This window comes from Drosophila novamexicana, unplaced genomic scaffold, assembly GCF_003285875.2.
Source record: "Drosophila novamexicana strain 15010-1031.04,08,12 unplaced genomic scaffold, DnovRS2.1 tig00000009-arrow-pilon, whole genome shotgun sequence".
NCBI lineage: Eukaryota > Metazoa > Arthropoda > Insecta > Diptera > Drosophilidae > Drosophila > Drosophila novamexicana.
In genome coordinates, this window is record NW_020824766.1 from 1,048,022 (window position 1) to 1,062,363 (window position 14,342).

The window sequence follows — 14,342 nt, forward strand, 5'->3', positions numbered from 1 at the left end:
AGAAGCTTGTTAGTTTGGCCTATGAACAAATGGATAAGTCTGCATATGCTGGGCTGAGCTCAGCTTAACCCACTTCAAACACTTCACTCAATTAGCGGCTGCAACTTTGACAGCTTTTTTGGCCCAGAGTCTGGGCCAAACGCCGATCGCTGATCTGCGAAACGTGACCAGAAACGTGTCTGCGCTAGCTTGGTGAAATGTGAAAGTTCACCCACATACAAATTCGTTAGTGCAAATTAAAATCTACAAACTCACAAAAGAAAAAGAAAAAAGAGAAAGTGTAGCAAGCGTCAAGAACGAGTCCAGAAACCAAAAAAAAAACACAAAAAATTAAAAAAGAGTTGAACGACAGCTGAGCGCAGGCAATGACCCAGTTGGAAGGGCAGCGTCTGTCGAGCGCAGGGCCCAGAGCTCAGGGCGCGGGGCACGGGGTGAGGGGCGTTGCTGGCCATAAATTACAGGGCCAGCGCCTGTACAGTGAGCTCTCTGTACAGGTATGACAAGCGCTTCCTGCGTGACAAACAGAACAACAGCTGCTCCTTGCACCTGTTCGCCGAAGTGTGACACCTAAATACATAAGCTCCTATATATATATAAGACTTGTAACTGTGCGTGTTATTAATTTGCCCCCTTTCTGCTTCTTTCTTCCCGTTGCAGCTGTGCGCTTTGGTCGCGTGCCCAAGCGAGAGAAGGCGCGCATTTTGGCCGCGATGCAGCAGAGCACACAGAATCGCGGCCAACAGCGCGCCCTGGCCACCGAATTGGACGATCAGCCACGCCTATTGGCCGCCGTGCTGCGCGCCCATCTGGAGACATGCGAGTTCACCAAGGAGAAGGTCTCGGCGATGCGACAGCGCGCCAGAGACTGCCCATCGTACTCAATGCCAACCTTGCTGGTAAGTGAAAGCCAATCTTTCAGTCCAATTGGGACATTATCCAATTAGAATAGCCCTTGCCCGATCCCATTGCGTTGGGTGTAGTTCAGTTTAGAGGCAGCTATTGTGGCAAAAGGTTGTCGCGTAGGCGAGTGTCAAGCACATTTCCGGGGCACATTTATTGGCATGCACAGATCAACAACAACAACAACAACAACAACATAAACAACAAGCTAGTTGCTGGCGCGCGTTACTCATACGCCAAGGTGAACCAGTTTGCATGATTCTAAACCAGGAAATCAACGGCATCGCACGTAGACGCGTCTACACACACACACACACACACACACGCTCGGTCTTTCTGTTCTGCTATGCGGCAAGACCTCCACCTCCGGCATGGCCAGAGACAGAGTTAGCCACAGCCATAGCCATAGATCGGGGCATTGAAGCGTCGCGCTTTGGGGTCAAGTTCTTGATGGCCCTAAAACGTTTGTTGTTGTTTCTGCTCTTTCGACTTTGGCCAAAAGCTGTCAATGTCAAATGCGACTGACGGACTGACAAACAAATGATAAATGGGTTGTAAATTCTGTCATTGACTCGATTCGAATGTTGGTCTGCTGAACTGTTTGTCTAACTGCTTACAACTGACGTCATTGTTCAGGTGCGGGGGCTTCACACAGACAGGCACAGATACATAGAGATACGGCAAGGCCATCAATGATAGAACTGGGATGCATTACGGCTGGGAATATCCGAATTCTAATTGCTTAGTTCTGGAATTTCTCAGTGACGAGCGTAGCCTGTCTATTTCCAGCAAAGCGGTACTTATTTTTTTGAAGTGTAGTCGCCACATTTGTGGCAAAGCCCCTAGCGTTATCGAACTGGACGATAAGGAAACCAAAAAGCTACGTTAAGCCAAACGCGAAACGTGTTCCGACAATAACAAAATACATTTCCGAAGCTCAAGGTCAAGCGTAGCGTCATTATTAATGGAACAAAATAGCCCCACACACACACACACATACACACACACACACACACACACACACACACACACACACACACACATACACACACACACACACACACACACACACACATGCATACTGCGAAGAGAGTGGGAAAGAGATGGCGAGCATGGCATAGAAGGGGCGAAAGTGTTCAGATAGTCAAGCACATTTGGCGGCTGTTTAAATAAATTCGAATTGAACATTAACATAATCAAACGCAGGGGGGTGGGAAGCGGGTTGTGCGCGTCTTTCTATTTGTTTTTGGCTAATTATCAGGCAGTTGCGTTAATGAGCGTGCGATAAGGTGCGCGGCCCGAGAGCGCGATAGTAAACAAAGAATTTCCATTGTCAAAGTCAAGTGCAAGGCTCTGGCAGCGACAGCAATAACTATGTAAGAGCTTTTTACATAGCCAAAGAGAGTGCAAAAACGATCAGACAGCGAGAGAGAGAGTAAGAGGGAGAGGGAGAGGGAGTGTGAGAGAGACGCGTCGCTGCCAAAAGAATAATTTGCACATGTCTGCAGCGTAGAATAATCACACGCACACACACACATGCACACAGACACGCACACACTTAGAACGCTCGCATGCGAGTCGCGAGACGACCTTGTGGCGAGTTATTTTTTAACCTTGGAATGAATGAAATGGTTGTGCCTGTGTGTTGCTTTTTTTTTGCGCATGTTCCCATGTATGTATGTATGCATGTTGTTGATATGGGTATTATATATAGAACTACTTACGTATGTATGTATGTATATGAGTAAGCAATAATACTTACATAATAATATACATATAAAAATTATACAAATATGCATAGAGCTGGGCACAGGCGGGCAACGAGGGGCTCGGTTCACTCGCAAATGTTAATGTAAATGTCATCAGCATGAGGAAGCGAATGCAAAAGGCAGGCCACAACGACTGGTAACGGCACTTTTTCCGACAAGCGCCGCCAAAGAGAGAACGTACAACTAAAATGCCAACAACAATTAGCACAACAACAAGCGTTATTAGTTATTTGTAATGCGCGAGCGAGAGCGAGAGCAAGCGCTGGCAAGCGAGGCTGTGCCAAGAGCGAGGGCGCGAGCGAGATGGCGAGAACAACGACGCTGTCCATTTGAATAAGTCAGGTGGTTATATTGCAATATGTATATGTATATTGCAATGCTTATAAGGAAGCGTCAGCCGCGCATTCTATGCAAAGTTCTATTGAGTTATGACTGCACATGAGACAAGGCGGAAGCGCAGCAGCAAGTGCAAGTGCCAGGGTTGCAAAATACAAAACCCATAATATAGCAATTTCTATACTGTTGATTAGACTTGGGATTGTATCAGCTACAAGAATTCTAGGAATTATTTTGGCAGCCAAAAATTCAATTCAATTGAAGGTCTTGTGATACGCATGACGGGCAGCATACATGAAGGGGGATCTAACAGCAAGGGGGTAGTCATAAAGAGACCACACACACACACACACACACACACACACACACACACTCACACGCAATTAGTAATTTCGCAAACTATTTCCGCTTTTGCGCAAATGAAACGCAAATACAACAAGAATTATATTTTTATAAAATGATACGAAATCCGAAGGCGACGCCGACAACGACGCCGATGCCGACGCCGACGCGGACGTCAAAGTGCCGGCAAAAGGTGCAGAAAATAGAAAAGAAATGTCTTATCGTTGTTGTTGTGCCGGTTGCCGGCATATTGTTGTTGCTTTTGCTTGCACTTGGCGAAGGCCAACATCGTGTTGGTGCGGAGAAGGGGGAGGGGGCGACTATGGATGGGCCGGCATTTTGGGGCGCGAAATTTTCAAGGTTAATCAGACAAATTCAGAGGAAGTCTTCGACGTGTGCTCGTTGAAACAGAACGATTGTTGTACAGTTATAAACACACACACACACACACACATACATAAACATATGTACGAATGTGTGTGAAATGAAACATAATTTATAAATTAAGAATCAAGAGCAACAAGGCTGCCAGATGACATCTGGCGGGGGAGTGGGAGTGGGAGTGGGAGGGGGCGCCTGTGATTGACACGTTCGCGTTTGTCTGGCGCGTGCATGTAATTCGAAACCCGGAAAGCGAACTAGCGAAACAACATGAACAGTGTTTGCAATAGACAGAACAACGGCAGCAATAGGGTCAGAATCAGTAAGCGCGTCCCACCACATCCCTCAGCCCGCAGCCCAACCCTCTCACACACACTCGCACACCCGCTGCACCGACGACAATCTAAAAGCCCAGCCGGCACACGCGCAGGCGAATAGAAAAAAAATATATAACAGCGACAACAACTAGCCGGAACCTTGAACTCTGGTTCGTCGACCTTGGTGCTAATGTCAGCGACAGGCGACGAAAGCACAAAGCAACGGGGAAAAAAAATAACAGAACACAGCACAGAATTGTCAAAGTATGCGAGAGAGTTGGATAGTGCGAGAGAGAGTGAGCGAGAGAGCGAGGGAGCGAGAGAGCGAGGGCGCGCGGGAGCGTGAGACGCAGAACCGCCCCTAGAAACTAAAAACTAACTAGCGCGCTCGCTGACGTCGACTGAGCTTTTGTAATAAAAAAGCTTCCAGCGAACGTATGAGGAAATGCGACGTTTGACGACAGTTGGGCAAGAGTTGGCTGTGCGAGGGGTGGCTGTGGGGGGCTGAGTGTGCGACTGGGGGCGTGCGGAAGTACTAATAGTTATGATTATTGATTGCAGTTGGAGGTAGAGGTGGAGGTGGAGGCCAGGCGGTTCGGTGACCTTCGCGTGAATAGTGCCTATAAAATGCCGATGACGATGTGGGAAATGCAACAGTTTGCCTTGCCGCATGCTTTGCAATTAAGTAGCCACGGGGGCATGCTACAGTAAACACAGCCTAAACTCGAAATAGTTTCGGTATTAATGTTCGGCTTGCTTTCCTACGTTTTAAAAGTGAAAAGTTAATCCAGATAGGAACCATATCCTATCCCCTTAAATTATGACTTATGTTCAAAAAGTGAAATGCAACAGCCATACACCATCATCAATACTCATCCATACACATTCATACACCTCTATACACTATCCTGAGATTTGAACCAGCATCTTCTAAAATTTAACTACAAATCATCAACCCAGGACTATACAATATCCCATCAGCATCTATACACATTCATGCACATCTATACACAAACAAACTCATACATTCACTATTTGGGGATTTGAACCAGCACCCACCAAATAGCAACACTTCGCTATTGAAGCTAGTGCTTTTCTAAGATCGTTAATGGAAAAAGTTATTGTAGGATCCATACACCAAGATTCAAAATCCATACACATTCATGCACACCCATACACATCCATACACATTCATATACACTCATATAATATCCAGGGATTTGAACCTGCACCTTATATTTGAACCTGCACCTTATATACCTTATAATTACAAATTATCAACCCAGGACAATACAACATCAATACAACAATATCTTTACACATTCATACACATTCATGCATTCATCCATGCACACTCATACACTATCGTGGGATTTGAACCCGCACCCTATCAAATTTAATTACAAATGATCAACTCGGGACAATACAACATCCACACTCATCCACATTCATACACATCCATACACTTGCATGCTCATCCACATATTCATACACAAGCGTGGGATTTGAACCTGTACCCTTCAAAAACGAACTCTTGAGCATTATGCAAAAAGTGTGAAATTTTTATTGTAATAAGCATGGGATATGGCTAAGAGCTAAATATATGACACACCCGCCTAGGATTTGAACCAGCTGCCAACTTAGACCAATGGGATCTTGGCGATATAATTGTAGTTTGTAAAGACTTGAAAAGGAACACATAATTAAGCCCTCGCATTTTATTCTCCTTTCATTGAAGGCCTGTCCGCTCAATCCCGCGCCCGAACTGCAGTCCGAGCAGGAGTTCTCGCAGCGCTTCGCGCATGTCATACGCGGGGTCATCGACTTTGCGGGCATGATACCCGGCTTCCAGTTGCTCACCCAGGACGACAAGTTCACGCTGCTGAAGGCGGGCCTCTTCGACGCGCTGTTCGTGCGGCTAATTTGCATGTTCGACTCGTCGATCAACTCGATCATCTGCCTGAACGGGCAGGTGATGCGCCGCGATGCCATCCAGAACGGAGCGAATGCCCGCTTCCTGGTGGACTCGACGTTCAACTTTGCGGAGCGCATGAACTCGATGAATCTGACAGACGCCGAGATCGGACTCTTCTGCGCCATTGTGCTGATCACGCCGGATCGTCCCGGTCTGCGCAACCTGGAGCTCATCGAGAAGATGTACAGCCGCCTGAAGGGCTGTCTGCAGTGCATTGTCTCCCAGAACCGACCCGATCAGCCCGACTTTCTGGCCAAGCTGCTCGACACAATGCCCGATCTGCGCACTCTCAGCACCCTGCACACCGAGAAGCTTGTCGTGTTCCGCACCGAGCACAAGGAGCTGCTGCGCCAGCAGATGTGGAGCATGGAGGACGGCGATGCGGCCAGCAAGAGCCCTGCCGCCAGCTGGGACGCCATGGACGTCGAGGCAGCCAAGAGCCCGCTGGGCTCCGTCTCCAGCACAGAGTCGGCCGACCTTGACTACGTCACACCCAGCAGCACCCAGCTACAGCAGCAGCAGCCGCAGCAACAGCAGCAACAGGCCGCCACAACGCCCCAGTCCCATCATAGTGCGCCCTCGGCGCTGGCCAGCTCGGCGCCCCTGCTCGCCGCAACGCTCTCCGGCGGCTGTCCGCTGCGCAATCGCGCCAATTCCGGCTCTAGCGGGGACTCTGGTGCTGCCGACCTGGACATTGTTGGCTCGCATGCGCATCTCACCCAGAACGGTCTGACAATCACGCCCATTGTCCGCCACCAGCAACAGCCCCAGCCCCAGCAGCAACAACAGCAGCAGCAGCAGGTGAATCACCATCAGCAGCATCCGCAGCTGCACCATCACCTGACCTCGGGCGCCACACGTTACCGCAAGCTGGACTCGCCCACAGACTCGGGCATTGAGTCGGGCAACGAGAAGAACGAGTGCAAGGCGGTCAGCTCCGGCGGCAGCAGCTCCTGCTCCAGTCCGCGCTCCAGCGTCGACGATGCCCTCGACTGCAGCGATGCCGCCCAGGCGGCCACAGCGGCGGGCGTTGCCCAGCTGAGCGTCTCCGTGTCGCCCGTGCGCTCGCCCCAGCCCTCGAGCAGCGCCAACCTGAAGCGCCAGATAGTCGAGGACATGCCGGTGCTGAAGCGCGTGCTCCAGGCGCCGCCGCTCTACGATACCAACTCTCTGATGGACGAGGCCTACAAGCCGCACAAAAAGTTCCGGGCGCTGCGTCATCGTGAGTTCGAGACCGCCGAGGCCGATGCCAGCAGCTCGACCAGCATGCCGGCGCACAGTCCGCGCCAGAGCCCCACGCCCCACTCCGCCCACATCAGTGTGGTGCAGACGCCCCCACCAGCCGGCGCAGGAGCAGCAACAGCAGCATCTGCAGCGGCGGCCAACAGCCAACTGCACATGCATCTGACACGCAGCAGTCCCAGCCAGCAGCAGCAACAACAACAACAACAACAGCAGCAGCAGCTGGGCTCGATGGCCAGCACACACTCGGTCCTGGCCAAATCCCTGATGGCCGAGCCGCGCATGACGCCCGAGCAGATGAAGCGCTCGGACATCATACAGAACTATTTGATGCGCGAGCCGGCGACAGCGGCCAGCAGCACAACGGGCGGCGGACGCAGTCCGAGCAGCCATTGCCCCTCACCCTCGACCAGCTCCCCGCCGCCGCCGCCCCAGCAGCAGCTGCAGCAGCAGCAGGCGCGTTGGGCCACCACCAGCTGCCAGCAGCGACAGCAGTCCGTCTCGCCGCACAGCAACGGCAGCAGTTCCAGCTCCAGCTCCAGCTCCTCATCCAGCTCAACCTCCAGCAACAGCAGCAGCAGCGGCAGCAGTTGTCAGTATTTCCAGTCGCCGCACTCGACCAGCAGCAGCAGCAGCAATTCGGCCTCCTCGAGCGCGGCCACGTCTACGTGCATTGTGGCAGCGCCGCCGCGTGCCTCGCCCATGATCGAGCTGCAGGTGGACATTGCCGATCCTGCCCAGCCGCTGAATCTGTCCAAGAAATCGCCGACGCCGCCGCCAAGTAAGTTGCATGCGCTTGTCGCTGCTGCCAATGCTGTGCAGCGTTATCCAACACTGTCCGCCGATGTGACGGTCACCGCTGCTAGCAGTCCGGCTGTCTCTGCTGCCACGCCCAGCGGCACACCGCCCACCACCAGCAGCAGCAGCAGCAGCAGCAGCAGCACGCCCAGCGGTGTGCCGGCCGTGCACAAAGTCATGTTGGAGGCGTAAGCGTCGCTCCGGAACTGAGCTGATCTGAGCTGAGAGACTGAAGCGCGGGGCGTGGTCGAACTTTCCTTAACACTGCAGCAGCCACGCCCCTGCCCCCCACCCCCACCCGCAAAAGGGGCAGAGAGACCACACAAAAGAAAACGTAATTTGATGCGGCGCAAAAAACAACAAATCCCACAAAAAGAAAGCCAGCAAAAAAATATAAAAAAAAAAACAACAAACAAACAAATTTAATTAAATTATTTTAACTTTAAAGAAACTCACAAACAACAAAAAAAAAAACAAAAACAAAAACAATGAGCAAGTGTACAAAGTTTCAAAATGCATGCAATTTAAATGTTTAAACTAAAAGTTATTAACTAAAAAAAAAAAAATGAAAAAAAAAAACAAATTTGGACGCAGCTGCGTCGAGGTATTAAAATGTGGGCAAAGGCAACAATGCATATAAACCATATATTTTTAGCAGTAACAAATGCAACAACAACAACAACATCAATAAGGAGAAGAAGAAGAACAACAACAGACACACACACAAATGAAAATTATGATATTTTCCGAGAGGTTTCCCTTTGCAGTCGCCAAAATGCTTTTCAAATTGATTTGTCACACGTTTTCTATTTTCTATTTTCTAAGCAAGTCTTTGCTTTTCTTTTCTTTTCAATTTTCCGATGCTTCTTTTAATTGTTTTTTTAGTTTTAAGCTATTGTTGTACATACTATTGAAATAATATTTACATTTTAATTATAATTATTATTATTATTATTACTATTATTATTATTACTATTATTATTATTATTATTATATTATTATTATTACTATTATTATGTAGGCAAGCAAAGCGTTCAACTACTTGCTTTTTAAAAATGTTTTTTGAAAAAACTGCAAATTTAAATCAATTTTTTTGTCTAATTCTTTGAATGCCCCAAAAGAATATAAAAAAAAAATGGTGTGAACTTTTTTTTTGCGATCTCCGTTAACAAAAGCTGTTTTTTGACATGAGAACATGCGAGAGAAATTCAACTAAATTTAAGTTAAAAATTCAGTTTTTTTGAATTACAAAAGTTTAAGATCATAAGCGTTTAACTTTATTGTTTTCTAATTTTAAAAACAAAACAAACAAAAAAAAAACTGAAGAAAACCCCAACAAAAAATACATATACTTATACATATATGAAAAATGAAATCAAACAACAAAAAAAAATAAAATAATTAAAAGAAATGCTTGAAGAGTTTTAGCAGCAAAAACCCAACGTTAAACATATTTGTTGTGTACATAGTTAAATGTTAAATTAACGTATTTAAAATATAAAAAATATGCTTAAACAATTCAATGTTTAATTGGCGTCAAAATACAAAAAAAAAAATAAAACAACAACAACAAAACTTAGCAGCTGATTAAAACTCTGCAAAAAATAAAAAAAACAAAAAAAAAGAAGAATATTGATATAAATATTATTTAAAAGTAATATATACACTTGCGGTAGCAAAAAACTATTACATTAATTATACATATTATAATTATGCAGTACTATTATGATTATTCTAATTCTTATGATTAATTAATTACTATTTCTTGTGGTAAGCAACAAAAAACCAACAAAAAAAAAAAACAAAGAAAAAAAAACAAACACCGGCGCAGAAATTTGTATGTCAAATCAATAAAAGAAAATTGTTTTAAAAAAATATAAGAAAAATCCTTAGTTCTTATTATTTCACTTTTACTTTGGCTTTTCAGTTTTTCAGTTCTACCTTTTATTTATTTATCCATTTAGACCAAGGTATGGTAAGCTCTTTAGTTGCAAGTTAAGAAAAGAATCCGGAATTTGACAGTAGCTTTCATTTTTTAACTACCGCTTTGAATACTAATTGTAATTAATTTTCAATCGTATTGTATGTACTTATATATGTACATATATCAAATTTAAAAAAAAAAAAAAAAGAAGAAAAGAAAAATGAAAAAAAAATATTGTTTTGGTATTTCAATTAATGAGATTGACAGATGAATACAATAAGCATAAATTTATGAAATCTAAAATACATACAAAATACATATACATATACATATAATAAATATATTCTTTTAAAATTTATGCAAGAAGAAGCATCGTCGAATATTATGAGCAGGAGAAGAAGAAGGTTATAACAAAAACCATAAATAAAATATCACACTTCAATAATAATATATATAAATATATATATACATACATACACATATGTACATACCTATGTATGTAAAAGTTTTTTGCGTGTGTGTGTGTGTGTAAAATTGTCCGTAACTTTTAGCAAGCAAGTAAAAAATGACAACAACAAAAACGATGAAAAAAAAAACAAAAAAAAGTTATGTATTAAAAAACGGAATATTTTATGTATTAACAAAACACACACACTTTGTAGTGCACACAGCAGCCAGCCTGTGTCTGGGTAACTGTTAGTGTTAGTCTGTGTGTGTATGTGAGTGTGTGTGTGTGTGTGTCTATCGATAGGGATAGGGTATTCTGAGGAGAAAGCAGGAAGCAGCGACAACTGAAACAATGAAATTGCGACAATTAAGCGTATAATTAACAAAACGTAAATGTTAAACATAAACTCCAACCGAGGGAAACATAATATACATCTATATATGTATATATATATATAGAACGATACTTGGCAGAACGAGTATATATATGTACATACATACATAGTACATATATTTTCATCAGTCACAAAACAATTAATGTGAATTGAGCCAATAACAGTTTTTAAAGACAAAGAGCAAAGTACATGCATATGCACATGTGTATATCCGTGCACATCGGGCAGGTATATTAATAGAGGTGTATCTGGAATCTGACAAAGAGCAACCTCACACACAAAAGAACGAAATTTGTATTTGTGAAATAAAATAATAATGCAGTTTGTTTTAAAACCAGAATGGAATATGTGAATAAAATATGAATATAAGTATTTAAAATATATCAACAGAAATTACAAAAAAACAAAACAAAACCAAACGAATTTTTCATGTGAAGTATATTTATTTCGGTATGTGTCATATCCTCTACATTAATAGGGCTTCGGCTGCTGGTGCTTCTTCTTCTTCTTCTTCGTTGGCGATAATTTTCAATGTCGCCGCCTGCATGTGCTTTGGAATTTTGCCCGTGACCTTGAGCGATAAGTGTCGCAAAATGAATTTGGCGAAATAATGAAATAAGCGACGGCTCGTCGGCGGAGGGACGCGTCTAGCGGGTGAACGCTCGGAGCGTGAGTGCCTCGTGTAGATAACAGACAGTCAGATAGCGCCAGGCCCGGCTGGATACGGGCAGGGGATGGGCGAAAGTGGGCGCTTATATACATACATATATATACATATATATTTCTTGCAATATATTCTTATTTTAAATAACGGGCGCACAGTGATCGCGTGGTAGTGAGAGGGGCGGTGAGAGTGGGGGAAAGAGGGGAAGATGGGAAAATTTTCTATCTTCAAAGTCAATGTCAAAACTAAGGCCAAGGGAGTTGCAGATAAATGCAGAGTGAGATACAAGAGATACAAGCATAGATAAGGTGACGACAGCCAGACAGCGCAACCCATTTTCAAACTGTACCACGCGGCGTATGTGTAACATATGAAGAATAACCGCAGAAAACTGTTGGAAAATAGATTGACGACTAATCGATAACAAAGCCGAACGATAACAACCAGAGACCATATTTGAACGGCCAGCTGCTTATAATTCCTGGAACTATGCTCCTTTAACAGGAATGCAAAGCATAGCAGCAACGCCTTTCTATGCGATTTTCATGAATTCAAATCAAGACTAGAAGTTCTAATGTTATTGTAGTAAGTCTAAGGAATTGAGGAGCACAGGTAAACAGATCGAGTGAGATGGAAAAGTTATTTGAAACTTAAAATGTATATAGGCGATTCCCCTTATTTAAATACACATCATTTCAAACTCTTCTCATTAGTTGGGAATCTCAAAATCACATGCATATGTATAGTCTTGTGGAAAAAGCCTACTGATTTAGCCATCCCCCCTCGGGGCTGTCAATATAAATGCAATGATTTCTGTGGCAATAAAACCTATCAATTTGTTATATGCGTAGGTTCTCGAATGTCATGCGAATACAAATGTGTCCGGGTGTACCTTAGACCTGGGTGCAGGGTATCATCTGATCGAGTAAATATGTGCTTGTTTCATTTCAAATTTCCTGCGATATATGTGTATATAGTATTTTTGTTGGTTGATTCTTATATTTTTGCGTATTTCACCTTGAAATCAAACGAGCCTCAAATAAATTAATGCACACAACGCGCGCAAATTCCACGACAACAAATAAAAATACAAATACAACAACAAGTTATACAATACGCCCGTGTGTGTGTGTGTGTGTGTGTGTGTGTATGTATTTAGAAACAAGAACAAATACCGGGAAAAAACAACAACAACAACAACAACAACATTTCAAGGTTAACTGATTAGACGAAATTAGCAAAGTTCTAGCAGATGATTGAACGAGCCAACAGAGCGAGCAGAAGTGCTGCAGGGGAGAGGGGTGGAGGGGGGGGGGGAGTGGCCGATGAGAGCACGCGCTAAATAAAAGACCCACGCAACGCGTTTGCGTACGGTGCGTGTGCGTGGCTCGGCAAGCCGAATCGTTCCCGAAGTAGTCTACGCCAAACCCGAAGTGAGGCCCGTCGAACTCACGCACACGCATGTTGGACTTCCCCGCCGCCCTGCCCGCTGTAGCCGCATCTATGGAGTCCCGCAGCGAAACGCTATCCAACACGTCAGATCCAGCCATAATCTGCGTTTTATTATTTACACTTGTTGGATCTGTCTTCTTTTTTTTTTGGTTATTAAATTTTAAATTTAATTTAAATTAAATCCAATAGATACTTTTTTGGAGCTAATTAATATTTTATGAACATAAGTTATTATCAGTCTCATTTTGGGTTTGAGTCTCTCATCAGTATTCTATTCATTTTGGTAGTATAAAAAGCTTTGGAGAATGTTCAAAAATGACATAATGTATAACTTTCACGCTCGTAGGCCCCTTCCATAGCTTGAGCAAAACTAACCTCTTTTCGATAATTCCGTTTCCAAATTTAGTTCATTTGTCAATATAAATCTGTATAACTTTGATATTTATAGAAAAATGCAACTGGATGCAAATAAAATAAATCTCTGCTCGTTGTTGGCCAAAATGAATCAAAGGTAATTTAACAACTCGGCCATAAGGCAGAAAACATAATAATGAGAAAATCAACAACAACGAGAGTGCAATAAAAAGATTAAATTGGACTATAAACAAAAAAAGTTGCTCGTTTTTGGAATAAGGTAAATACAATAAAACAAACACACATTTACACATGCATATTCGTATATGAGCACATGCAATACAACAGTTCACACAAAGCACAAAGCACAAAGCACACACACACAAACACACATATATACAAACCCACAAATACGAACCAATACAAAGCGAAATGCGCTTGACATTGAACTTGAACTGCAGTGCAGTCGATGACGACGACAGCGGCTGCGACAGCGGTGCCGACAGCGACGTCGACGTCTACTTGAGCAGAGCTGATAGCAGAATCAACGACAGCGACAACAGCTGCTGTTATTGTTGTTGTTGTTGTTGTAGGCACTTTGCTGTCGTCGTCGATGATGAGGCAGCTGCTCTGATGAGCAACTGAAATGGTAAAAACTCAAGTAAATATGTGAGAAAACAATCACAACAACAATAGCAACAACAACAACACAGGAGAATTACGTGGACACAGTAATTTAATTTACAAAAGCTGTAGGTAAAAAGTTTAGCTGGAAGACCAGAGTGCTCGACTTGCAGAAATATATAAATTGAAAAGTTTATTTTATACCCAAATATATGCTAGAACGTTTTATAGTTTTGTCACGAATCATGTAACCCACTGAAGAAGACGTCTTCGGCCAGAAAAATTACAAATGCATGTAGGTTCATATACTTAAACGTATGCATTTATGTATGTATACATGTATGTTACTATGTGTATGCCTTTGTTGTGTTACTTTTTACCAAAAGTAGACTAAGTCTACTTACCACTAGCTCGAAAATTAA

At 43.8% G+C, this 14,342-nt stretch overlaps 1 protein-coding gene across 3 annotated transcripts in view; it reads left to right on the plus strand.

Moving 5' to 3' along the window:
- Nucleotides 1-8,474, plus strand: part of LOC115766484 (ecdysone-induced protein 75B, isoforms C/D) — a 53,020-nt gene extending 44,546 nt beyond the window's left edge. For all 3 annotated transcript variants that reach the window (XM_030710456.1, XM_030710448.1, XM_030710457.1), the window contains 2 exons: nt 658-896; nt 5,784-8,474. In XM_030710456.1, coding sequence (XP_030566316.1) covers nt 658-896; nt 5,784-8,252 — 2,708 coding nt within the window. In that variant the 3' untranslated portion in view covers nt 8,253-8,474. The remainder of the gene's footprint in view (nt 1-657; nt 897-5,783) is intronic.
- Nucleotides 8,475-14,342: the final 5,868 nt, after the last annotated feature.